Here is a 27,532-nt window from a genome sequence, read left to right on the forward strand (position 1 = left end):
AAATTAGGAAGCTAGTAGTGTCAAAACTGGTAATACAATGAGAATATATTTGACTGCTTGATTCCTTACAGTACATTTACAGGATCAAACATTTACACCATCATCTGTTTAGAGGGCAGTAATTTAATAAAGGCAAAGTGAAAACTGAAGGTGATTAAAAAATTTAAAACAATAACTCGTTATGTCAAGCTCACAGATGATGCTTCTAAAATATTGTTGCTTTTGGTGTAATCAAGTTTACAGCTATGAAGACTTGTAAAAAACAGTAATAGGAGCAGCACATAGAGCTCAAAGTGTAACACAATTCAGAATGAGTGGTTCCATTAAGGGCCACTGAACTTTTTTGGGGGAGAAAAAAAAGTTCAAATAAAAATTAAACACATAGACATACATTAGACATACATTATATATATTTTTACACATCTTTTATCTCATTGGGCTTTAAATCAAGTTTACTGTTTCACTTGCCAATGATTTCAACCTGGAGTCTATCTGGATGGATTTATTCAACTACTTAATTTCTTTCTCAGCAATAGACTGTTGCATCACACCATTGATAAGGCATACTTGAGCATGGCTGGACTTCAGAGAATGGTACAAAAATATCAAGGTACTTTATGGCACTCTACATCTTGGATTGAAAACAGCATAAGTTGGAAATAATATAGATTTCTAATTGATTTGTTTTGTAAGTTTTCATTAGAAATCTTTTAACTTCAAAAGTTGCTTGCAAACTGGATGATCTTTGTTCATTTAGTTTGAAAATTTTACTTTCATTTTCTGCCTTATGGAGATTTCTTAAGTATGACCATTATCGTGTTGTTGCTTCCTAGTACCAGATCAGAGAATGAAAATGCAAAAAAATACCTCAAAACCCAAACAACAAGTGATTTAGTTTTGTTCCTTTTTAAATCTTGTTTCACATGTTCTTCAAAAGTGATCTGGAAACTTATGATTGAAAGCAAAAACCAAATACTTAGCCTAGGCAGGTCCCTTTTACAGTCAAGATCCATATGGTAGCTCCTTATAAATCCACTTAGTTACACTCAACACCTTTGAAAACCAGCATTTCAACAGAATCTGAAAAACTTCACCATATATTCCTGTAATAAATATAAATAAACAAAAGAGCCCACATCTATTCTGGTATTTACCAAGACTCTGCTGGCCCCCTTAAGGAGTTTCCAAATGGCAAGAGCTTGAGCTTCATGCTCAAAGACATCATCACTATTTATCATACATTTCAAGTAGACTGTTTTTGTCATCCCACAGAACAGCGTAAGTAACTCCACACACTACAGTGGATCCTGTGCAAAGCTGCTTGGCTATCTTTTAAGAGGTAGGATGTGTATCATTATTTTCTAGATGCAGTAATTAAAAGATGCTGTGAAGCCACTCTGGGCACAGCTGAGAATTTAAACTTGTCATTACTTTAAAAACAAATCTTGGCAAAAGCCACATCATATTTCATAAACAACACATAGCTACCACGTGTTTGACTCACTGTCAGTAACTAATATACCTCTTTCCATGTTGTTTTAGTGGTACAGGAAGAAAGCACAGTAGCCATCATGGTGGTCTATGAAAATATTGACTGTTTTTTCAATTCTTAAAATTCTACAGGCACTTTTAAATGCATTATAGTAAAAATTCAGTGCATTACTCTTGAAAAACAAGTTTGACTGAGATGTCCCTTCACTATTTCTATAGTTTATGAATTGAGTACTCACATCCAAAAGCAATTCACCCATGATAAGGTCTGACTACTCTGTATCTTTGCTGAGAGTGGAAATGGCTTAGATGCAGATGTGTTGAACTAGGGTTCAATAATGATGAACCAGGGTTCAATGCAGGACTCATCAATGAAGATGATGGGTCCTGCATAAAAGGATCATAAAAAACTTCAGAAAACACTGTGACAGAATTTTGGTACAAAAGACTGAAACTGAGAGTTCTTTCTGAATATCAGTGATATCCTTCATTTGCAGCTTGATCTAATCTGCTTTGTGCCTGTGGCCAGCAATCCAATTACAGGCCTGCTATTCACATCCACTACAGTTTTCTAATTTACTCTCTCAATTCAATTGTATTCTATCACCCCTCCCTTTTCTTCATATTTCCCCTACTAACTGGTATTATTAATGACTCAAACATATTAATATGTTTGTTTTTCTTCTACAAAAATGCTAGTAACTTATAAAGGAAACGTAAAACAAAACAATACCTGAGACAGCTTCATCTGCATGTGGGCAAACACATGAAGGAAACCAACGACAGCATCCCACAGCCTGCTGTGTGCCAGACTTTGCTGATTCCCAGTACATGGCCCCTATGTTCAGGCAACAAAACAGAAAAAAAAAAAAGCCAAACAAAAAAGAAAACCAGAGTTTGTTTGCAAGAAACGCAACAAAACCAGTTGTTTTGGGATTTTAGGGGTGTCCTTTAGAAACTGCTATGAAAAATTAAAGATATCTGGAATTATGTATTCAAGAACATCACTGACTGTAAACAATGCCTACTCCTAATAATCATTCTGCCTCTGTTTTGGACAAGTCTCAATACACTAATTGAGAACCACAAAGTGTGTATTTCCTTGCAACTTTAAACAAGAAGTGCTAACAGGGTACAAATCTTCAAGCTGATTCTTCCCTATGTAGTTCTGTAAATCAGGAATAACTTTTATAGAAAGTTAATGCAAAATATGGCTAAGGGATTAGAGAATCAGTCTCCTGATTTTTTCCTCACAGCATATTCTAGCTGTTGTAGAAGACAGTGCTAAAGAATATTTAAAAAGAATTCCAACTTCTGAAAAGCAGGAATACAAAATCTTTTGAAGCCTCAAATGACAAGAAAAAAAATTCTCCCAGATAAAAACACTACTTGTGACTTGAGAAATTCAAATACATTAATATATATACACACGTATATGTTGCCTCTTCTCATATTTATTCAGTCCTATTCTATCACATTTAATTCTCATGAACTATATAATACTATTTTCATATTAATGATCTTCATCTGAATGAAAACAATATAATAGACACCTAATAGTCTAATGAAATTCTCTCCAACCTGCTTATTATTTGCAGAAACAAACTGTAATATTGTTGACTTATTTACATGAGGAATTAATGCAGAACTAAATTACCCTGAATTCTTAAGATATCATGGAAGAACTGCTATATTGTTATTTTCATGGAAATTATCCCAATCTCATTTATTGCTGAGTCCACCTCAAGTGCATCTCTACAATTCTCAAATGCAATGTGTGAATTCATCATTTCAAATACGTTGTTGCCTTAAAACAGCCTTATTCCTGACAGAAATCTCTATCTAATGTTATATTGACTAAATAGCAACTATGATCTGCACTGACACTAGGTACTCAATGGAATAAAAGTAAAAACTTCAAAGTGGTTAACACCACTGCAGTTTAATCCAAATTAAAAACAAACCAAAACTCTATCTTATTAAAAACCAAAGGATGTTTATTAATAATCTTAATTTTTAATAAATTGGTAAGATTGAAAAAGAGTAGTGACAGATATATATATATACTTGAATATTTTACTTCCTACATGAACAAGTGCACCAATGTTGAATCATAAATGCATCTATTTTATATTTCTATGTTATATCTAGCTACTTTATATTTTCATGCCAAAAGTATGAATAGTTTTCTTTCAAATCCATGAAATTCCAAATAAAATAATTTACCTGGATATACTCCGTAAGAGTATTGAATACTTGTTTTGCAACCTGGATGGCTTTGGAAAAATTTCGTTGTCCTTGCTCATCAATAACATCCTTCCCAGAATAATACCAATAGAAATCACTAATGGATTCCTAAAAAAAAAACAGTTGCGAAATGCACAAAGAGATTATGTAGCCAAACTGCCTCTAGCGGGTTATTCATCAAGATAAGAAAAACAACTTTGATAACATTCCAGTTCAGAAAAGTATTTAACTTGTAAAGGCTTTAAATGACCCCTCCCCAAACGATTCTAAATTACTACTTCAAGAACTGTAGTTTCATCTCAAGGGAATCAATAGAAATACACTGAAATAAATAATTATAAAACCCCATAGCAAGCCTCAAAATAAAGTTAAATAAAAAATTAGATCTGTTGGTATTTGCTCTTAGAAATACAACCGTCTGCATTCTGAAAAGGAGTGCTCAGTAGCACTGCCCTGTTGTGTGCTGTTCATTAAACAATGTCTCTTTCTACCGCATGCTTGACACCTAGTCAATAGTGGGAGCAAATGTTGTTTTGTGTGCATGATTCCTCTCTCCATCTTCCCTAAATGCGAGCTTATTAAGGTTTCAACAAAGCAAGCAACGGAATTAAAATCATTGTATTGTCCCTACAACTTCTACAGAATGCATAAGGATATAAAGCAACAGTGATAACAGCAGCAATGCAAAAAAAGCCCAAACAAAACAAAACAAAACAAAACAAAACAAAAAAAGAAAAAAAAAACAAACCACAAAAAACCCCATCCATTTTCAAAGCTTGGAATTCTCAAGCCAAATAAATAAATGGCTAAGGGGAACTAGATAAATAAACAATAATAAAAAATAAAACAAAAGCAAAAAAAACCCACAAACACACCAAAATATATTACCACCCACAGTGATTTCCAGAAAGATCAAAATTGCAAGTAAAAATTATTAACATTTATCACAAAATATGTCTTTTACATGGTTCAATCTGGAAACAAATTAGAATTTTTATTACTTCCTACTGGGTTGTGACAATGCAGTTTTCCTATTTAAAGATTTGGGAGATAATTCAAATTAGATGGTTGAAGGGTTTTTAATCTAGCATTGTGCTTTTGTTTTTCTTTTTGCCTTTTATTTCCCTCCTTAGAAAACCATGTGCTGTTCTTATGCTTCATGCCAGCTAATGACTATTCATTCATACAGCAGCCAGTGTTCAGGCTAAATCAGAACATGGATGAAAAAGCAGCTGGCTAAAGCTGAACTTGAGCAATACAAAACGCTTCTCAGTCACAGGGTAGTTTCAGCCAACAACTGGCTACTTGTGTTCACTGATACACTTAGCACTTATCCCCCTTCTGCCTCCTTTCCTTAGTTAACAGGCTTCACTGCATTCTTGCACATAATGGTTGAAAACAGTCTTTCACACTTATGACACCTTTACTCTTCCAGTAAAAAATATAAAGAACTGTAACCAGAATTTCAGCCTTTCTCATCAGTTTGGCTACATTGACCAGAATAAATATAATAACAAATAAATGTGCTTCTCTAACAAAAATGAACATTTTGTGATAAGGATCAAATTTGATTTTGCTGGAAAGTAAATTTTTTTTCTGGCAGCAAACCGTATATTACTGAAAGAAATTCCAGAGAGTATGAGAACTCTCCTCATACAAACTTCTGCTGTATGATCAAAATTAATGAAATAATAAATAAAAAATGCAAATATTGTATAGAAGCAAGTTATTGTTGTCATCTACCTAATTAGTATATAAGTTACCTACCTGAACTCTTAATAAGTAATCCACAGTAGAAATTATAATATTAACAGTTGTGTTGTTGCCAGTTTGAGTTCTCAGGTAATTCTGAAAATCTAAAAATTAAAATAAAAGTTTAATTTAAGTGATAGATCTATTTCTGAAAATTAATTCTGATATAAGGTGATCTAGAAAAGTCTAGTATAGAGGCATGGATTTTTTTTTACTCTCTCTTTTTTTTAATTTTTGTTTTGCAACAAACCATTGTAAAGAGTTTTAGCATTTTATTGCAGAGATCACACACCAGTGAACTTCTGAAGCCAGAAGCTTGTTTGTCTATTTCACCTGTAAAACTTAACTTGGCCTTATTTTAACCTCATTTATAACTAGAACTACATCAATATCAACCCAATTATACCTAGTATATATTTTGTTAAGCAAAATCAAAATTAAATCGCATAATTATACAGATCCTGATAACTAAGTCAAAAATAGGTCCAATGGCTAAAATAGAAAACTATACTTTTTTTTTAATTACTATTATTCCTTAAGAATGACACAGAGAACACAAGGAAATGTACTTAATTATAAAAATACACAACATCATACATTTTTGCTATATGTTTTTATATATTTAAAAGAGATGCTATTTCTTCAAGAAAGGTATTGTGTACGTTGTAATTTCACATACAATTCTAACTGACAGTAGTGGCAAATAGCACACAACAGAAAGTATATAAATGCCAAAGGACAGTAAATATAACTTCTTGTTACATTTCACCCTGAATCTTCCCTGTCTAGAAGTCATAAACTATTTTCCTATATAAATTTACCCTTCCTAGTTGGTCAAGATTGAAACCTCATAATTTTGGAAACCATTATCTTTTTAACAACCTTAACTTTTCTACAAAGTTAAGGCTGTTAAAAGACCTGGCAATTTAATTCCACATACATATTTTCCTTTCATGCACAGTCTAGCAGCAACTCCACATTTCACAACATTTTATGAAGGCTGCCAAATCTTCACCAATGAAGAGCTTTTATCGTCAGTTACCATCACCTTGACTTGGCTGACAGGCAGCCTGCCCACAAACCTGAATTATGTCCTTCACAAAGCAATTGAAGGAAGCGGAAGAGGTCACAGGTGAATTCATCATCCTGCATCACCTTTTCTCCTGTAGAAAGGCCAGATGAAAGCAAGTTATCACAGTCCGCCAAGTAACACCCCACAGCCTCTGAAGAAAATCTCCATAATTAATATTAAGAAAAAAAGAAGGGGAGAGAAAATTTATAACCTCCAATCTATCTGAAGCACATATGACTTGTGCTTGGCAGATAGTTATTTGGTTATAAAAAAAGAAAAAATTAAATTACAAAACTTAACTTTTGATTTATAAATATGGCAGCATGAGCTTGGCAACATTTTACAAAAAATCCCTGATTTACATTCTTGTTCACGGGGCATGGATGCTTCATCACATACAAAGGTAAAAACTGGATTAATTTGGTTCATCACAAAACCAGGTACTTAAAATACAGAATGAGATTTAATCAGTGATGAAAATCATTCCTCAAATAAACTATTAGATTTTAAAATATTCTAAAATAACCTATGAAATTTACAGCTATGTGCATTTTCAAGAATCACTTAGGTTGAAATATTTAATGACTTAGCATCTCTCTGTTGCTGACACGAAATGTTAGGCATTTGTCTCCCTTGACAAAATAAGGTAATAGATTTAAAATGTATTAAGACTAAATGCCAAAATGCTTTACTGAACTAGCCCCTTCAGTTCATGTTTTTGATAAATAGCTAATAGCCAAATGAATAAAGCTTCAAATTACTTTCTTGATTTTTTCACAAGAAACAATACACTAAAAAGCCCTCAATGCACTGCTATGTCAAGTACCTCAGTACATGCAGTTAACTTAGTACAGGGACATGTGAAGAGGAAAAACAACTATTCACCCAGGAAAACAATCACAACTGAGGAAAATGTAGAACAGCTAATAAAATGGCACAGGAGGACAACACTATAGATGTTAAAAAAATAAAGGCCACCTATTGTAAGTAAAATTTCCATTTAGGACCTTGGAAATGTATTTGGAATTTATATGGCAAGAATGGAAGTCACAAAAAAATGACTTTTTAAGAATATACATTCTTAGAATATGTGCTATTTGTAGACAAGAAAAGGGAGATAAAAATGTAAGCAAACTGCAAAAGAATTTGGAAGAATTTTTGTTCAGGGAAGACAACTGAGGATCTACAAAGACAATATCTTTAGTATGTGAACAGGAGACCAGAAGACTGAGAAAAGGAATTAAAATTTAAAAGAAAAAAAAATTCAAAAATATTACAGATAATATCTAAATTAACAGTTACTTCCATACTGTTGTATTGGTGGATCATTCTAATTATAATGTCTACATTTATAAATTACTATATTAATATAATTAGATTATTACTGTTTGTGCTGGTTTTGGCTGTGATCAAGTTAATTTTCTTCATAGTAGCTAGCTGAATTGTAAACAGTATTTAGTACAATTTGGAATATAAATAAACACGATCAGCAGTTTAACTTTACATAGTCATGAACAATTACAAATTCAAGCTAATGGACTTATCCATCCAGAGCCTGTGAATTTTAAAGTGAGAAGCTTCAGTACAATGGTAGGAATAGGAAGCAAAAGCATTTTGAAAACTGATATGAATATTTTAAAGTACAAAATTTCACTCCTTTCTGTTGTCATTAAGTCATAATCTTTTGTATTAATAGTACATATCACTAAGGTATATGTCAACACAGTTGCTTGTAACATAGGGAAAGATAAAATGCTCTTCCGCCTAACTCTAGATGTGGACTTAGGGCAGTCGCAGACAATATGCAATTCTTTCTCCAAGGATGATACTGTAAATGACATTCCATGACATTTTTCTCCATTGCATTTATAAGTACCAGACGCACAGTTTTTCAGCCACAGGAGACTGAAAAGTCTTTCAGCTAATTAAGCAATAAAAAACAAATTACTGTTTCTATGCAAGCTGATTAATGTATACATACAATACATGCCCAAGAAGGCAAAATCAGGAGATGGCTGTGCTCTTAAAAGTATATTATCAAACATTATATGCAGGTTCAGCCCTGCAAGATACTTTCATTTGTTGCACGGCAAAAGCCAGAGTGTAGAATATTCTGCAGGATTAGTCACTCTCTTTTTGATTTAACTGAACTCCTGTCATGCTTAAAGTTACACTTGGAGTCACATGCTTTGTTGGTCTAGATGAATATTTATATATTGCAAAAACAAGCATTACAGAAAGCCAAATATTTGGTGAAGCCTCTACCATCACATATGTCATGCACGTAGCTTGACTGCTGAGATGGCAATGATTTTAGAAAATAACTCACAGGGAACATTGCTTGGAAAGATCGAGCCCAAAAAAAGCCCAACCTTCTTGTGCATAAAGGTACCACTGAATCAAAGCCAATAAGACTACAGAGTAAGTTACAGTTTAATATTTTTCGACCTCTGTTTTTCTTGCCCTCTTAGGAAGTAAGATTTTTCAGAACAAGAAGGAAAACAAGCCTCCAATTAAAATGTTATACAGATTAATTCATGAAGTAATCTCCTGGCTTTTAGTACACTTACTGGAGTTTGGGATTTTTTATTAAATTAATTCCATTTTTAATATTGGAAGGGCTTGGAAAGGTCTTTTAATTAGCTCCACTGTAAATAAAACACACCACGAATACAAGTTACTGAAAAATTCTTCAAAATCAGAAGGTGTTTAGGTACATCATTACATATTAATTGAAAGGTCCATTCCTTTTTGGAAATATTTTGTCATATTTCAAAATGAAGCAAATCCCTCCTGTCCCTATCAAACAACCTGGCCACACTAAGATTTAAAATAATCCTGATTTCCAATTTTTACAGCTGATCAAAATCTGATAGAACCAACATTGGTAATGACAGGAATTGTAATTTTCAGGTGTTACTTACTGACAGCAAGAGGTGCCTTACTGGTAACTACAGAATGGAAGTGGAGATCGATTTCTTTCTATAAAATCTATGGGAGCAACCATTGTTGCTGTGCACACAAATTCATGCTAGTTCACACAAAGATTTGCAAAGATACTGTACTTAAAAATATATACACTGCACAGAGTACAATTTAGGCTGTCACAAATTTCTGTTGGTATGAGCTATATTCTGGCACATATTTGCTTAGCTGTTAAAATGCTGCCATTGCTCATGCTGTATGTAAATTATATGGCTGCACACATGAAGGCTTTAAACCTACAGCTTTTGCAAAACTGGCAGGTTGCATCTGTGATATACAAGAACAGATGTATCATGTGGAGGAAATGAAAATAAAATTCAATGAAAAATTAAATAAATGTTTTTTTCCTTGAAAGTGCATGTGTCCAAGTTCAATAATTCTCTCTTTTTTTATTTTTTTTTTTAATCCTCAGTGGTAAAGATCTGACTCCTATTACTGCTCAGAAACATGGGTCTGATGCTGCACATTACAAAAATATACAAATACTTTCAGCTTTCAAAAGGGAATATGGCTCCTTTTTGATGGCTGTTAAGCAAGAGCAAAGCTCTCACACAATAAAGCAAGTAAATTTATTCTTATCACAAGACATAGACCATACTGGGTTGGATTGTGAGTCCTGTATACCTTTGACTTCTCAACAATCTAACTCAAACAAGAAAGCACTTGTTTTCTCACCGGGTAACACAGAACAACTTCTCTGAAGTTACTCCAGTTCCCTTTTAAATGCAAACACTGATTCAAATACAGTGATATAAAGGTGGAAAACACCTCTCCAATGTACGCTGCAGTGGATTACATAGAATTTAAACATCTGCTTTAAGCAGGACGAGGTTGGTGAAGAACAAAAGCATATTTATTGATTTCACACTGTTAATGACTGAAAATAGCCCTGATGTGAACCCACAGTATAGCTAGTTATTACATCACGTGTACCACTCTCACTCAGATTGATAGAAGTCCTTTAAGAGCTACTGTCAGATCAACCCTCATTCTAAAATTGTATTTTATTAAAATAAGCCTTCCGAAAACTTATGGAGAAACAAAAGAGTGCCATGATACAATATTAAGAGATTAAAACCTAAAATAGACAATTCTGAAAAAAGGGGGGGAAAAGATAAAGTAATATAAGTGTAAACTTAAAATCTTAAATTTTGTACTTTATATGATAAGTAGAACAAATCTCTCCAAAGGAGAAAAACATTGCACTTTCAAGATTTTTGTGACTCACAGTGAAATAGCAAAGAGTATGAGTGTTAAATGAAAAACCATTGCAAGATAATAAGCATTTCTACATGTCTTTGGTTTTGAACCCTCCTTTTTGGAAAAGGAAACAGAACAATCAAAACAAAATACATACAGAAAAAACAACATTGAGTACACCACAAAAACAAGTAAGAAACACATTTGCTAAAGAACCATCAATGTTGTTACCAGTGGGGGTTCCAGGGTTTGAAAAGGGAAGGTAGTACCAGTCAGAGGAATATCTGGACAAGGCACTTACGATGTGGACAGCACAAAGAAACAATTGGAATAGAGCAATAAATCTCACATCCATGTTGACTCAAAACAGGGCTTTCTATCTGTTGCTATGGTTGACATGGGACCAGAAACAAGGACTGCATATGAGGAAAAGTTGACTCTATTCCCGTAAGTGTCAACAGCAGTTTTTCTTTGACTTCGGGAATAATAGTTTCAGGCTTACAGGTTGCAAACTCAATGACAATTACCCATTAATGTGCTTCTGCAGCAGATGACATGAGAAACCACTAAAATGCACATTTTACATCCCATCGTTCCCCTGGGAATCAAAAAATTTCCTTATAAAATAAGCATCTCCCTCAAAAACAAAAAGGAGAAAAAAATCTTTCTAATCTTTGGTACTATCTTTGAAGTATTTACAGATGGTTATTCATAGGATTGCAAACAGACATAAGAGTTGGGTATCCCATAAAATCTAGATACTTTGAAACTGTTCACTACAGGATTTTCCCCACAGACACACTGGCTTGGCTTTTTAATGCTATCAGGTATTAATAACAGTATCTGTACAGCTGTTATGTAAACTACTTTTCAATTAATTGAAAAAGGTGTGCTTCATAATATTAAAAAAAGTTATTCGAAGGTAGCATAATATCAACAATAATGTAACCCTGAAAAGGAAAATTACAGTCTTTTTTGCTTGAATTTGCTTGGCCTGTTCTCTTGAATTTTCAGTAGCTGGACAATAATGCATAAGAAAAGATGCTGTTAGCAAATATTATCCCTTTGTGCCAAGAAATCTTTGACAGTGATTACTGTATCTTGACACTGCTGCTGCTCAGTAACAAAGAAAACAAAAAGAAAATTATCCTAATTACTGTGTAGAATTTTTTTAATCTGCCAAATAAAAAATTTCCACTGAGAAAACAAATAAAACACCAGATCAGCCTCCTCTCCAACATTTGGCTAATGAAAAGACACTGATGTGTTTGAGCTTATTGTTTCTGCTGACTGGTATACACATTTTGTATTTTAAATTCCCTTTTCACATGGTGACATGAACATCTCACGGTAACTGCTCCTGCAAAGCTCTTCCATTACTTGAAGTAAAGAACTTTTGAGGTATAGCAACCTTAACACATCAAGTAGCTTTCCGAACAAGGAAGAGGCACCAGCAAACAGTATCAATTTCTCTAAATTAGTGATGCACCACCTCTTTCTTGTATCAGCTCCTGACTGCATTAGATAAACCTAGTCAGTGGCATATCCTCTCCTTACTAACCACCCTCAAATCCTCACTGGATCCACCACTGATTTCCTGTGCTTGCACAAATCAATGCAGCAATAAAGCCACATTCAATACACAACATAAAGGCTACAGGAGGACTATAGCACAAGGCTTTGTATATATATATAATATTATTTTCCTTTTAACATTCATCCATTGCAAATACTGGGCTAGCTAAAATGAAAATAAATAAAAAGGAACAGGAAAAAAAAGTATAAAAAAGCTTGCTGCTCTTATATCTAGTGTGTCAATCACTGTGCAAATCCTGAGAGAGAGAGGAAGAACAAAGTAGGGAGATTTGACATGTAAATTTTAGAATACATAATTGTAATAATAACAGAAAAGTCAAACTAGTCTAGCAGTCTTACATGAATAAAAAATCTCATAATGTTCAGGAGCTGTACAGTGCTGACACAAAGCTAAGAGCAGGAAAAATAAGGAATAGGCAGTTGTTTTTAATAATTACCACGCTCATGAGTGATGACTGAGGAAGGGAGGACAGGACAATTAGTTCAAAGAAAAAGAAACAGGGAAAAAAGAAAAAAAAAAGGTGAGAAATTTTTTTTAGAAAATACAAAGTACAGTTAGTATTGGTTTTGGCAAAATTAGTTCTGTACTAAAAGAGAAACATCAAATAAACAGAAAAGGAAAAAAAAGTCCCTCAAATGAGGAAGCATGAAATACTCTTTATATTGGTAGAGTCAGTTATGCAGCATTTAAGGGTTTATTTATATTTTCATGCAAAATAGTCACCACTAGAAACAGAGCAGTGGTTAAAAGAAAAATGAGCTTGACAGTCCATTTCAAAATCCAATATTATGAATAAGTTTAATTATATAATAATAGAAATATTGTCCAAAAGAACAAAACATTGTGCAGAGTAATCCTCAGTAAAACATGAGAATAATGGCCAAAATTTATATGCCAGATAGCTGCACCAGTGCTCAATTCACAATCTTGTAGCCAAATTTTATCCACATGGTTTCATTTTTTTGTTTACTCATATAAGTCTGGTAGGATTTAATCTATAATTTAAATTGTGGGAGCACTTTCAGAGAAGCAGCATTTTTGACTAGTCTTGAAGTCATTCAGTCAAATTTAATAGTTCATGAAAAATCATTATTTGAGACAAGCAGCTAAATATTAAAGAAATAGGCCGCATAAAAGATCTACTGGCACAACAGACAATGAGATATACAGTGTTGCTGGTATGAATTATGATCCTTCAAGTGCAATAAGGATTATACAGTCAAGCTTTTTTACCTTGTTTTTAAGATAAAAACATGTTAAAAGATTAGGTCACTGTAGGATTTAACCATAAAAATTCACTGTAAAAAATTCTGAGGATAAGGGAAGAAAATGTGCTCTGGTAGCTCTCTTAAGTATAATAAGAATGAACTTAATATTTCCAGACAACCACAGTAAGGGAATAGTAGAACATACTGTCAGACAGAAGAAAAGAATTGACAGTGAACTGACAACAACAAGGGCAGAAAGCCAAATCGGTTCAAAGTCAAAAGTAAAGTGAAAATTTTGTAATATTTCCCCAAAGACAAACAGAAAAGAAACAGCTTTCCCAGTAGGCTTTTCTCCAAACAGCAAATACAGTTCTCTCGACCTCTTATATTTAACTTACAGCGTAACTAAATTGTGTGGTTTTCAGTTCAAGAAATCAGGTGGGAACTTATAATTTCATTTTATACTTAAACTAATTAGGGACTCCTGAAATGTTTTACATGCATAAACACTGCTGTTTGTAATCAGAATATGTTTTCAATTTTACATGTAATGTCTTCACTTCTTCAGAATGATGGGTAAGAGTCCTCTGAGACCATTCTGAAATCCAACACATGCTAATGATTTACTGTTGACAAGAATGAGCTTAGGTATGCCAATTAAATAAACACAAATCACTTTTAGGAATCCTGTTTCAGCTTCAGCCTCTCTCTCTATATATTACAAGGGTTCATAGAATTATAGAACATCCTGAATTGCAAGAGACTCACAAGGATCATTGAGTCCAATTCCTGGCCTTGCACAGGACAGGCCCATGAGTGACACCATATGCCTGAGAGCATTGTCCAAACATTTCTTGAACTCTGACAGGCTTGGTGCCGTGACCGCTTCCCTGGGGAGCTTGTTCCAGTGCTCAAGCATCCTCTGGGTGAAGAATCTCTTCTTAATATCTAACCTAAACCTCCCTTTGGTTCTTTCAGCTTGCTTCTGCAAAATGTTAAGATAAAAGTTCACAGAAAATTTCTGTTGAATCAATAGTACCTGATCCCTCTTCAGTCACCATGCCAAGGCCTTCTGCTTTGTTCTGACGTTCAAATGCATTTAGGTCAAGAACACTGCAGTGAGAAAAACGACATTTGTCCTGTGATTAATTAAATGTATGCAATATTTAATTTTCTGAAAGTTAAAAAGGATTTATGATTTAAATTTCTAATCATACTTGCATCAAGAAGATACATCTCAGTGGCTTAATACTGTATCTGGTAAAAGATTACAAAAGTCAGCTCTACAGACTTGACCTGCTTTTGCCCTGACACTGACAACAGAATTTAGCATTTTATGACTGACCAAAAAAAGTGAATGTATGAGTTTCTAATATGCATACTCATTTTTAAGTGTTACAAAGAAGCCATATTATTGACTACTTTTGCATGATAGCCCAGTTCAATCCAAGCATCAAGGTCCATTAAAAAACTGACATTATTAGTTCCACTTCATGTTTTCCTCCCGCCACATTCTGAAAAACTGAAACTGTCAAAAGGGAACATGTATTCAACTGACTAGTTTTAAGGAACATATACCTTGCATATTTCAATTTGTGAACCTGTGAAGTTCCGCCTTCCAGGGCTTTACATATCAGCTAACCACGGATAACTTTAGTTCATAAGTAAGAATGCTTATGAAAGTCAGATGAACCTAGAACTACAACAGCAGCTCTGCTGGCAAGAAATCTCACTGATTTCAAAATGAAACTTGGTCAGAGAAGGAAAAAAGTATATAACGTGGTATCCTTGACATAACAAGAAGACTAAACATTCGATCCAGGAATCCCTTTATAGTCCTATGTTTTATGTTCATTAATACATTATTTATTGATATGGTTTATTCTTAGGAATTACATATAAAAAGTCTAAAGATATATATTTATATATGAAATCAAAATAAACTGTCAATAAGCATGAATGGACAAAAAGGTCACAGTACCGCCACAATTTATTAAAAAACAATATACACATTCCTTTTTCTGCCTTCTAAAAAGTCTTATGAATATTTCTATCAAAGCCGAGTTTTCCCAAAATCTTTATGATTACTTGACATTGGTCATTAACCTGGTCTCTGCAGGATTACAGAATACCTCCAGAGTTATGGATTTGCCTCTGAGGAATGTTCCTAACTCCGGAGGTGTTTTCTGGCATATCTCAGGTAGACACAAATTACATAAACATTTGTGACAAGAGCTCTTTTACAGCGGTAGATCCAAATCACAAGACTTTCACACCCTATCCTTTATCCCAAACCTAGCACATTGCAAACCCTAAGTGCTGTTTGCAAGAACTATGAAGAGCATCTTTCAAAATTACAAATCCCATGGAATATAATATAAATCCAAAATAATAAATTTTTAAAGTAGATACTTTCTTACCTACAGGATTGCATAAGACCAGCAAGGCTTTGAAAGAATCCTACATCCTTTTTATCTTTGAGGTAGTCAAGCATTTTCTGCAGCAAACACAAAGAATTTATGCAGAAAATTATTATTTGTATTTATTAATTTAGATAACTTAATACTATATATATTCTATACTAGTAGTGATGCTGGTGTTTGGAAATGTCTCAAATATTTACAAATTGGATAAGTGTCCTGCAGAGAAAAATCCAGGTATCAAACCCAAAAATAATATTTAATGCTCAACTTTACAGAAAAGGTCATCTATTTTGGATATTCCTTCCTAAAGCATTAAAAATAAAGATAGTAACTGAAGTCAACACAGCCATCAGAATTCAGTGTTTAATATAAATGCTATCTTGCCACTACTAGGCCAAAAATTTGTATTGACATTATTGTTTCAACACCAGACTGGGCTTTTCATAGCCTCAGTTTGTTTTAAATTATTTTAGCTGTAATAGCAATTTGAACATTTTTTAAATTTGTTTTAGCTTTATTGCAATGCATAATACCTATCTGAAAACAGATTGTAATAACAAGAATTTATTCAGTGGAGTGAACTTCTATTCTAGAGTGCAATGTGTTGTTCAGTGATGATAGCAGAGGACACCAGAAGTCTCAGTTGCGAGCAAAAATCACAAACTTGAAGTCAATCTTAGTAGGAAAGCTACAAGAATTCATGTTACAAATGAGATAAAACTATTTTTGCAAATAGCAAAAATAATAGAAAAAGTGAATAATAAGTAACCTCCAAAATGAAGTGCACATAAGCACACAGTGTTAACAAAACATATCAGCACAATCCCAAGTAGACCCAAGACCACAGAAAAAGAATACCCCCATCAACAGCAGTACACTAATCAAAGCAAAGAACTCCAGAGGATGATGGTGATGACTTTTCAAAACCACTTCTGTACCTCTCCCCCCACCCACATCATGCTTCCCAAGGAAGACTGAAGAGTTGATCCTAGGACCTAAGGGAAAATTGGAAAGGTGAGCATAACAGCAGAGAAAACAGGCAGAAATGAGGCAACTCAACAACAGGAATTCAAACTGTACTACTGATGCTTTCATGTTATGTCTAAGTATGCCATTCAGATCAGTAGCAGGTATTAATGTAACCATACTAATAATTGTTTCCTGCATTCTGATCAGTTAAGACTTTATCAAATAATTAAAAAAAATTGACTGTAAGATTTCAAATTAAATTACTATGTACAAATGTCATGATTTTCCTAATTTAACATCATGACATCGCAAAGAACAGGCATTGGTTCAAGCAGACATTTTCAGCACAATCTGTAGTCTTTCTGGTCAATTCCTGATAATGATTGCCCCTGAAAAGAACATCATTTGCATTCAGCTGCTTCAGTGTCTGCTTAATTTGGGACTTCAGCTGTTCCCAGTTTTTTGTATACTTCAAACTGTCCTACAGTAATTTAGGAATGGCAGCTATGAAGCCTTCTTGACTCAGGAATCTTCAACTAGTACAGAACGTTGAATGTACGCAGTATCAGTCTCTTCAACAGGATACTCTTAACGTATCAGACTTGTCCACTGATCACCAAATTATCTTATAGATTAGTGAATCAAGCTTGAGTACTCTGCTTTTATCAGCAAGACTCTCCATTGCATAAGCTAAGGACTTGTGAAATTGTATATCATTCTTTTTGGTGAAGGCTGGGGGTCAGCAATTTTGCTCTACTGACTACAGGACAATGGCAATCTCCCGAGAGACTCTTCCCTCCCAAAGAATTGCTCTAGAAGTAGATGACATAAAACTTCCTCCCACCTGAAGCGCAAAACAAATTTCTTTTAGCCTTGTATACAAATAAGAAATAGATACCTACCAGACAAGATACTTTGGTATACTATTTTTATCTGGGAAAAAGAGTAGGGGGATAAACAGCATGTAACAAATAACCACACTATGTAATGCACTACTACAATAATAATGACATATTATTAAGATCTATACTGATGAGAATGGGTGAAAAGAAACCAATACCTTACCTGTTGAACAGTAGAATTTCCTCCATTTAAGATGGCAATTCCTAGCTTTAGGGTAGCTGCAACCATTGGCCCCATCTCACCTTAAAAATTATTTTAAAATACACTTTTAGATCACATATAAAATAAGAATGTTCTATTAATTTAACCATTCAATGACTTGTAAAACAGACCCTTCATAATCTCTAGTGTGACTTAATATCTTCCTGAGTGCCTACAGACACAGTGTAATGTATACACGGCACACAAAGGAGGTAAGAAATAAGGCAGGAAGAACTGAACTCAGTGAAAATAAATCATGTTTCAATTGCTAGAGCATCCAACAGTTGATTTTAAGGCTGGGTGCACAATTTTAAGCAAGCTATCAAGATTAACAATGTGTCTCCTCTGCATGTCAGTCTAGATGTTTTTTCCAGTTTCTTCAGAAAATGAAATGATCCAAGCATTTAGTTACAGTAAACAAAATTTATAACCAGGAATTTTTAAAACATCACTACTGTGGAAACAAACCACAGAAGTAAAAATGAAAGCATTGGACCTTAGAGTAAGGTGGTTTCTAAGGGACAAAAGCATAATTTACACTTCTGAAATTTTTTATCAAAGTACACCAATCAAGCAGATATTTGGGGAATAATAAAAGCACTAAAGTCTACATCTACTCCAAAACTGTACACATTCCAGAATTTGAGGGCCTTTTTGTCATGGCATACTGCTAAAGCTATGAAGTTTTTCACACCTCTTCTCAACTAGCACTGGAAAAAATAATAATAACTACCAAAGAAACAATAGACTCTTGAGAACTAGTCATAATACTTTTCTGGATTAGCTGTCAGTAATTTTTGAAAGTCTGGGTTCATTTTGAAAGCAAACCTTAGGGCCTAACATCTGCAAGTTTTGTCCAATAAAAAACACAATCATTTCAAAGTTCATTAGAAATAAGGTTTAAAATTTAATCTACATACCAAAACCTTACCTTTACTAGCACTGATAGTTTGCAGAACCATCTCAGCAGCACCCCGATCATGCAGTCTGGCTTGTTGATACAAAAGTTTTTGCTTTTCCATTTCTTTTTCCTGAATAAAAATTCCAGTCATTTAAGGTGAGAATTCAGTTACTATCAGTCCTCCAAAAGTTTTTGGTTTTCTCTTAGTATATGGGCTCTATGGCAACATCATGGACCATTTTAATACATACAATGCTACTGAACAAATATTTAACAGAATCAAGTAATAATGTCCACTTGGTATTTTTCTTTAATATGCTTTTAGCAGTTTATCTGGAGAGAGTCATCTCAATTGTTCAAAGCCTATGTTCATTATATATATATATATATACTGCATGTATCAAACTTGCACTTTTGTGCCGTGTTTTTGTGCAACAGTTCATACTCTTAATTATCTTCTATAGCGTGACCATAACTTCATACTGCTCAGTATGTGGCTCTTGAGTTGCAAGTTGTTGCTGAATACCAGACTAACAGAAGCATCTCAGAATTTTTTTCAAAACATATCATTATATTACAATATAGATTGCCCACCCTGCTAACAGAATATTTGATAGAATACACTGTGCTTTTATATTTTGCAATCTCTAGCGGCAACAAACAATACTGCATGGCGTTGCTTGAGCAATGGTGAAGTTTGTTTTTTGTCATTTAAACTACTACCGAAAACATAAAGAGCATAAAGAGCAAACATAAAGGCACAGTTAATTCCAGATGAGTTTGAACTTTCATCAGGTTAATTGAAGTTTGCTGGAGAATTGAGGATGACTAAGCAGTATAAGTTGCAAAATGGAAGTTGCATAGAGCCCTATGACAGTGAGTCCATCAGATGGCGTGGTAAAAAGCTTACTCAAAAGGAACATGACACAATCAATTAGTATCATGTCCAAAAACACAACGCCCAAAACATGTATGACCTAAAAGCAGGAACAGCTGCAGCAGAAGTAGCCAGAATGACAGCTTTGCTGCCATAAACTTTCCATCCAAGTTACGGAAAAAATACACTGGAAGATGGAAGAGGTTTAAAAAATGAAGGCTTGCTAAATAGAGGATATGAATAATAAATTAAAAAAGAAGAGGTATAAAAGAGAAATATGTTCAAATGAATGAAAAAGAAACCTTTAACTCAAAAGCAAACCAACACAGACATTTATGCTGTTACCAGAGAGTTCTCGCCGAGGCTGGCAAATTTGTTTCTTAAATCTTTGATAATATCGTGCTGCGGAAACAAAATTCATCAGGTTTTGTTTTTCTTTTCACACTATTAGCTCTCCTGTGGTTAAATTGCGGTTTAAATTGCTTTAAATTATGTGACAGATCTAGATGGAGGCACAAAAAGGAAAAAAAAAATGGCAGCGTTGCTTCATATTTAGCCATGCTAAGGTTTGAAAGTTTTGCCTTCATGTTTAAACCTCTTCCTGGGAGTTCAACAAAAGCAAAACAGAAACATACACACACACCCACACACCCACACACACCACACGCACAAACCACCATCATAACAAAATCATGACATCACAGGTTCCAAATAGCTACAATCAAATATTTTCATTTGCTTCAGATGTCACTGAAAACTGATCAGTGTTTCTTTTCTTAAAAACTCTTTCCTACTTCTAGTTACTTTTACTTTTAGACTCAACAATTTTTCATCTTTCTTGCACTACAAAATTTATTATTCACAAGCCTAATGTCAGCTATACTACTTTCATTAGCTGATATTCTCTGATGAGTTTATAAGTATGCTTACAGTGAGGACACATCTGAGTAAGCTGTAGACTAACTTCTTGCAATGGCACAATAGAAGAACAGTCAAAAGAGGCATTGCTGAACAGCTTAAAATGAGAGGACTGACATTTCCAATGGAAATCAAGATGTCTAGGTAATTAGTAACAAAACAGAGCAAAAAAAGAAAACCAAAACCAACAAACTAAACCAGTACACCAACAAAGAAACACCACAAGCATTTCTTCTAAAAGCAACTATTCATTTGATTATAACACCCAAAGATCATGGTTCCTTCATCAGCTTGACAATGCTTTTTTACTGCTGCTTTCTCCATGAAAAGTTAATACAAATATATAAAATATATGTGTGATGGCAGCACTTATAAGAAGTGGGTCACCCACTGCCTACAAAGTATACTAAATAATTAAGGTATGCCCATTTCTCTAAGATGTGCTTACACTGTTATCTGTGCTACCAGTTTCAGCTTATTGCACTTTATCCACTTGCTAGCCTGTTGATGTCAAAAAAACTACCAAAATAATTAGGCAATGGTTTGAGTTTTCTGTCATTTACAAAACCATCACAACAATAACAAAACACTTCCTAAATGAAACATTTAAAATAATTCATCAGAATTATAAAAAAAAAAAAGACAAAACCAAAAAAACCCTCATCGAAGACCAAATCTATCCTATCAGGTATGTTTTTTCACACGTGAAAAAGCTGACTACTTAGAAATGTATATACATGTATTCTCATATCACAGACTTTTTCCAGCAACCTACCAAATCAAGGAAACTTTTGAAAAATATTCTTTAAAAGAAGAGACCCAAACATTTCCTACTTTAATCTATTTTTTTTGGGGGGGGGGTTAAGTCATTATAAGCAATCGTATGCCAAAATACATTGGGAAAAAAACACGACTTTTTGTTTGGATTTGTAGGCAACAAAATTGCTAAAAATAAAGAGAAGCTTTAGCTGACAAGTGTGTCACTGAAATTCTTCATTTTTGTAATCCGTACAGACAATGATACTTGGACTCTCCATTGGAGCTAAGACATATGGAGAGGTTTGTTTGCTGCCACCGCTAAGCTCCAAGCCACAGACTGCCTCTGGCATAAGATCCCACATTTACAAAGCATTCTCTCTTTTTTTTTTTTTTTATAATATGAAATCATGAAATTAAGTTAAAGAGAATGAACAAAAAGATGGAAAGAGAAGAAACTACTTTCAACTCAACTGTTAGAATATAAATCCTTCTCCTTTGAATTGTCTTCATATTTTATACTTTTCAAGACTTCTGTTTAGTCCAGAGAACAAATCCTATTAGACGAGCCTGACACTGGCAAAATTTGTGTTCATTTCAGTGTCAGACATGCATGAGTAAAACCTATGTAATTAAAACATCAAGTACTCATGCAAAATCTTTATGTATATATTTATATATATATCTTTATTTAGAATGTAATCCTTTAAGTTCAATATATGCTGGTTTATGCTCCATAAATGAAATTGATTTTTCCCTAAATTACTCCTTTTGGACTTCATCATTGATCATTACAGGGGATTTGGACTAGACGACCTTTAAAGGTCCTTTCCAACGCAAATTATTCTATGATTCTATGCATAAATAATTCATCCTGTAGTTTTAGAGTGAAAACCATGTACTAGGTTGCATACATTCCATTACGGATAGGAAAAACTAACAAAACCCACATTTTTACGTACTAATGGGAATGTTTAATTCCTAAGAACTGATAAATTGATTATGGAGTCTGACCTTAATTCCTATAATCCTTTAGCAACACTAGTTGCATGTTATAAATACACAGTGTATGGTTACTCTGTTTATTCAGGATTTGTGACAGTAAGAGACAACACTAACATGTTCAACAGGCTAGAGCCTTAAGAGGTTGCATTATTTGTATGTAAACTTGAAAATCTTTCTATGCCTCAGATAAGTGAAAGCATAATGCATCATTTTGACAGAAAAAGTAGTGAATACAGAAGTCTATCAACAAAGTTGCTACTAATAACAGGAATGAAAAAAACTAGCATAAGGAAGCTCTATTTCCCCCATTTCTTTTCTTCCTCTGAAGAGTCAATTTAAATCAATGTAATACAATTGAGTTTAAAAATATGAACTAGATTTTGACTCTTTTGTCTGAGTTCCCATCCCACACATATTAAAAGCATATTAACACGTAGCAACCAGCAGAGTCAGCAACTCAGATGCAGAAAACTATTTGCATTCAGTAGTAAAATGGTTCAATCTGAAAGAATTTCCTTCCAGACGGAATGTGGGACTGTGACACCAATTCTACAGGGAGCCAATTGAGCATTTGTTCAATATGACAGAAAGTTAACTTAGAGACAAAGGGCAAGGGGCAAGGATAATTGTTACAACTCAAAGCAAATAGTAGCAGGTAAACAAGACAGGAACATAGTAGGACACAGACAACTTTATTGTGGATTTATATGGTCACCTCCCTGTTGCCCACACAGCAATCCCAGTATAGATTAATTGTACAAAAATGAGACTACACTGCACCAGATATGGGTATGAAAATTGTCAATAAAATACACTTGGCATTTTTATCAGATTCTAAAGTTGCCTAAATGTCTCTGTTGCTCTGTAAAAAGATTTAAGACTTTAAACATCAAACATTTTTAAAGCCTAGAGGAGCAGCAGAGTTTTATTCCCACACAAATTGAACAGTCAGTCTTTTTGGATGCACACATACCATGGATTAAAAGAACCGCCTTCAACATTGAATTTTGAGGCAGATTGCCAGACACAAAGAAACACACAAATGCACACACACGCACACAAACACACAGCTGGTATATCTGGTTTCATATCTGTACAACTATTTCCTGCCATGTATGAAAGAAGTAAGAATTGTTTCTTGTGCTTTTTTTTTCCCTTTTAAAACACTCCTCAGTCAGTAAGACAGAAAATTTTCTATGGAGCATATAATATTTAGTGTATGTAACCAGATAAGCAGAGTGATAGATACTTAGAATTTGAATAGCTGCATTATTGGAATTAAAAAAAAAAAAAAAGAAATTATATTGTTAGATTGCTTATATATTTCCTTTAGAGTTTTGTAATATGAACTTTGTGTTTGTGGCTATAATAATACTTTTTAAATAACTTTTTGTGAATCTTTGTGAGTATGCTCATCTTCCAGGATAATGCCTTTCTTGTATGAAGGTGGAACAGATCTGTGCAAATTTTTGAAGGAGTACATAGTAAAGTTGATCCTGAAATACATCTCTTCCCATAGCTGTATGGGAACCCCTTTCTTTTGTGATCTGAATGTTAACAGAAGGCTAGCAAACAAAACACCAAAATCATCTTGCTCTTCCCGTGGAGAAGTTTACAATTGTTTCCCTACATTTGACGTTACTGACTGGAGTCTGACCATTAGCTAAATCTGTGCATTCCAAATCTCAAGCAAGTCATCTCTAATTAGTCTAGATGCCACTAGCCGCAGCACAAATAACTGTATTTAAACACCTCAGAAACAAAAACTAGTGACCTCACACACCATACCTTCTCTCACAATATCAACCTCGCAGTGCTATCAGCAAGCAGCCTGAGTCAACAATGGGAACTAAGACTTCTACCTGCATAAAGTAGGCAAGTAGGCTGCTGAATAAGCCATGGAACACCTTATAGAGACAAATGGTGAGACTTTCATGATGAGACACAAAGATCATATAAGAAATTGGGCCAATAAAATAATTCACCCTGTGAACGTTCAGAGCTCTTGCCTCTATGTTCTTAGAGAAAACTTGGAACAACTAGGAATCACTTCAGGTAAGGAGTAGCTAAGGAGTTTCTATCAAATACTGTCATGATGAAGGCTAAGGACTTAGTCAATTCCAAAGGATCTGAATCAGAGACGAACTGTGAGTGATGCTCTCTCTGTGACAAACATTGGAAACAGAATTCTACCACTGTATCAGAAGTGTTTCTCTGCTAAGATACAGAAAAAAAAATCCAACTACTTTCCCTTAAGAGCCAAATAAATTGTTTTAATCAGTCAGATTAAATTATAACCAGAAAGAAGAAAACTGATGCACAAAAGGCAACAAAACAATAAGAATAAGCCAAATAAAACTGTTTTCCCCAAAACGGTAACACTATTTTACATGACATATTCTGCATAAATAATTCTTGGAGTCTTTAAAGAGTTTGTGCACAAGAAGAGTTTGGTAGAGATGTCATGCTGGAACTGAAATGTTAAAAACATTTTCAAGACCCTTTAGTTGAACTTATCGAAGATGTTGGGCCTGAAAAATCACAAAATTAGACCCAGACAAATACACACATATTTTTTTTTTGTTTTACCTTGCTGCGTTGTGATCCTGTCACCTTAAGGAAGGGCAAGGACAAGAAGCGAAATAGTAATAAGAAAAAGAAGTCCAAAACTTTTTTCTGCAGGTGACTGACCAAATACATACACAAAATTGCCTTTTGAACATATAAATACATTATTTAAACATAAATTTCACAGCTATAGAAAAAATGAGAAACAAATGAATAGGATCTTCTCTCAAAACAAAAAAGCTGAATGCTGAACAAAGAACCCATTAAAATTTAGATAAGAAGCACTAATAAATTCCTTACTGATAATTTTTTTTTCAGTTATTTCAATGACTTTCTATTTATTGATTTTCACATTTATAAGCACAAGACTTTTGACACCTAAAAAGCACATATGGGCTAACTGAAAGCAGCTTATAGAAATAAATATTCTTTGTTTAGTCAATGATACATCACACATTGCATTTCCAGAGGGGAAAAAAAAGAACAAACCCACAGAAATTTGGATTCATACTTAGATATTTGCTAAGAAACAAAAACTTATATATTGGGTATATTAGTTGTAACTCAACTGGACTTCTGAGTGACTGAAAAGAATTTGGTGTTGCTGTTCTTTCTGATTTCTGTATACAGTCAAATAGGGAATATGCAGTTAAATAATTTAGTGCTACCTCATGCAGCATCATGTAGAAAACATAGAGAACATTTGATGAGCACAAAACAACATGAGTAAAAGGAAACATGACCTGAACCACTCCTCAAAAATCAAAACAGCATAGATAGTTTTATATGAAATCAATCAGTACATTTAGGAATATTTTTAAGAAATAAGAAAAATACATGTTTCATGTTTCTTTGGCTTAGTAAAGATATTAAATACAAGTATTAACTGCTTTGAAAGATATGAGACAACTTTTAATGTCAGAATTGTAGTATTATGAAATACAATAAAATATTAAAAATAATAACAAGCTAATTCCCTCAGTGTCCCTCAGAAGAGACAAATTTTAACAGACTCCATTTTATTAATGGAAAAAGAGAGACAGATCCCAGAGTAAAAACATGACAAGGACTCATCTCTTTCTCTTGTAGTCAACTCTTGTGCATATCCTTATACAGTGATGATCACTAAAACTCAACATTGAACAACAATAAATACAGATTTCCTATTCTCAACATAAGCAAAAGCTTAGCAGTACTGATGAATAAAAGCTCACATTTTATTAAGAAGCACTAATATATATGTGAACATAAAACTACTGTATAAATTATTGGTACTGAATGAAAATGACTACTGCAAAAAGCATTATTATTTCAGTATTTTAACAATCCAAACTAAAGGTAGGGTACAATACTTTAAAGGATACAGTCTGTTATTATCAGACTTCTATTATAAGTTACTAGCCATAATAGTCATCTTCAACAACTAAAAAGTTAAAGTCAATGAGATAAGTAAGTAAAATTCAATTACTCTCTATATAATCTTATATTATGCGATACTATGTATGTTTTGGTTTTACTAATATTAACCTGGTGACTCACATCTGCCAATCCAGCTTGTGACATGCAGTTCAGTGGCATAATAAGCTGCAGTAAGCCATGAACCAAGAAACATAAATGTCAGCTGGAAGCTATGAAATAATGTCTAACATGACAAGAAAAACAAAACAAGTATAATCTTACTTCAAAACTCTTTACTTCTTCTTCACCATCATCGTCTTCTTCATCATGACAGCTCTGATATCATGTAGAAAGAAAACATTTATGGATAAGTTGCAAGGGAGGAGGGTATAAGCCTTCCTTCACTTAACAAATATTTTCTCTTGATCTTCTTCATTAGGTTTATTAAAACAGAAAATACACAAAGATATCAAACAAGTTACCTTTGCCATAATGTCAGCATAAGCCATATACAGGAAATCTTCTTCCAATTTACTGGTTAATAGAGAGAAGAAAGGGAAAATGAACAAGATTAGAGTCACTATTGTAGAACTGAAGTGTTAAAATAGTTTTAAATATCTTACAAATATTTCTAAAGGATTTCTATGCTCACAATTAATTACAAAAGTATTTTTAGAAAATGAAGACTTGATTAACTAACATAAGTGGAAAAGTATAGCCAGCTATAAACAAAGTACTCAGAAATTCATAAACACCTTCCAGTGAAATGAACACAGTTAATTTTTCAATTATACTTAGAATATACTTGTATTTCACATTTAGAATATAACTATCAATAGGTAACATAGACAGAAGACAGAGGTGTAGTAAGTCCTGAACACAGCATTCATAACTGGGAAAAAGTCGTGTTAAAATCTCTTTACATGCCACAAGCTAAAGAGGTGTGAGCATAACTCAAACTCACCATATGTTCATATGCACGTGTTTTGGCCTAGCCTATGCAATCTCACTTGAAAAGAGACATATATAACTTCAAAGACAGGAGTAATCTGAAAATCTGC

The 27,532-nt window shown here is 33.7% G+C and overlaps 1 protein-coding gene across 10 annotated transcripts in view; it reads right to left on the reverse strand.

The window, feature by feature from the left end:
- The window catches only part of RYR2 (ryanodine receptor 2), a 394,099-nt gene that overhangs the window by 30,379 nt on the left and 336,188 nt on the right, over positions 1 to 27,532 (reverse strand). For 5 of the 10 annotated variants that reach the window (XM_027684625.1, XM_027684619.1, XM_027684610.1 and 2 more), the window contains 11 exons: positions 26,954 to 27,005; positions 26,754 to 26,807; positions 25,095 to 25,118; positions 18,980 to 19,079; positions 18,010 to 18,089; positions 15,973 to 16,049; positions 14,592 to 14,665; positions 6,573 to 6,653; positions 5,506 to 5,594; positions 3,718 to 3,846; positions 2,225 to 2,329 (listed from right to left, as the gene is read on the reverse strand). In XM_027684625.1, the coding sequence (XP_027540426.1) occupies positions 2,225 to 2,329; positions 3,718 to 3,846; positions 5,506 to 5,594; positions 6,573 to 6,653; positions 14,592 to 14,665; positions 15,973 to 16,049; positions 18,010 to 18,089; positions 18,980 to 19,079; positions 25,095 to 25,118; positions 26,754 to 26,807; positions 26,954 to 27,005 (865 nt within the window). Of the gene's footprint in view, positions 1 to 2,224; positions 2,330 to 3,717; positions 3,847 to 5,505; positions 5,595 to 6,572; positions 6,654 to 10,978; positions 11,044 to 14,591; positions 14,666 to 15,972; positions 16,050 to 18,009; positions 18,090 to 18,979; positions 19,080 to 25,094; positions 25,119 to 26,753; positions 26,808 to 26,953; positions 27,006 to 27,532 lie in introns of those variants that run through there. The other 5 variants (XM_027684666.1, XM_027684677.1, XM_027684658.1 and 2 more) reach the window with 2 other exon arrangements.

Source organism: Neopelma chrysocephalum, unplaced genomic scaffold (genome assembly GCF_003984885.1).
Source record: "Neopelma chrysocephalum unplaced genomic scaffold, ASM398488v2 Primary Assembly neopelma1_23, whole genome shotgun sequence".
In the NCBI taxonomy this organism is placed as follows: Eukaryota; Metazoa; Chordata; class Aves; order Passeriformes; family Pipridae; genus Neopelma; species Neopelma chrysocephalum.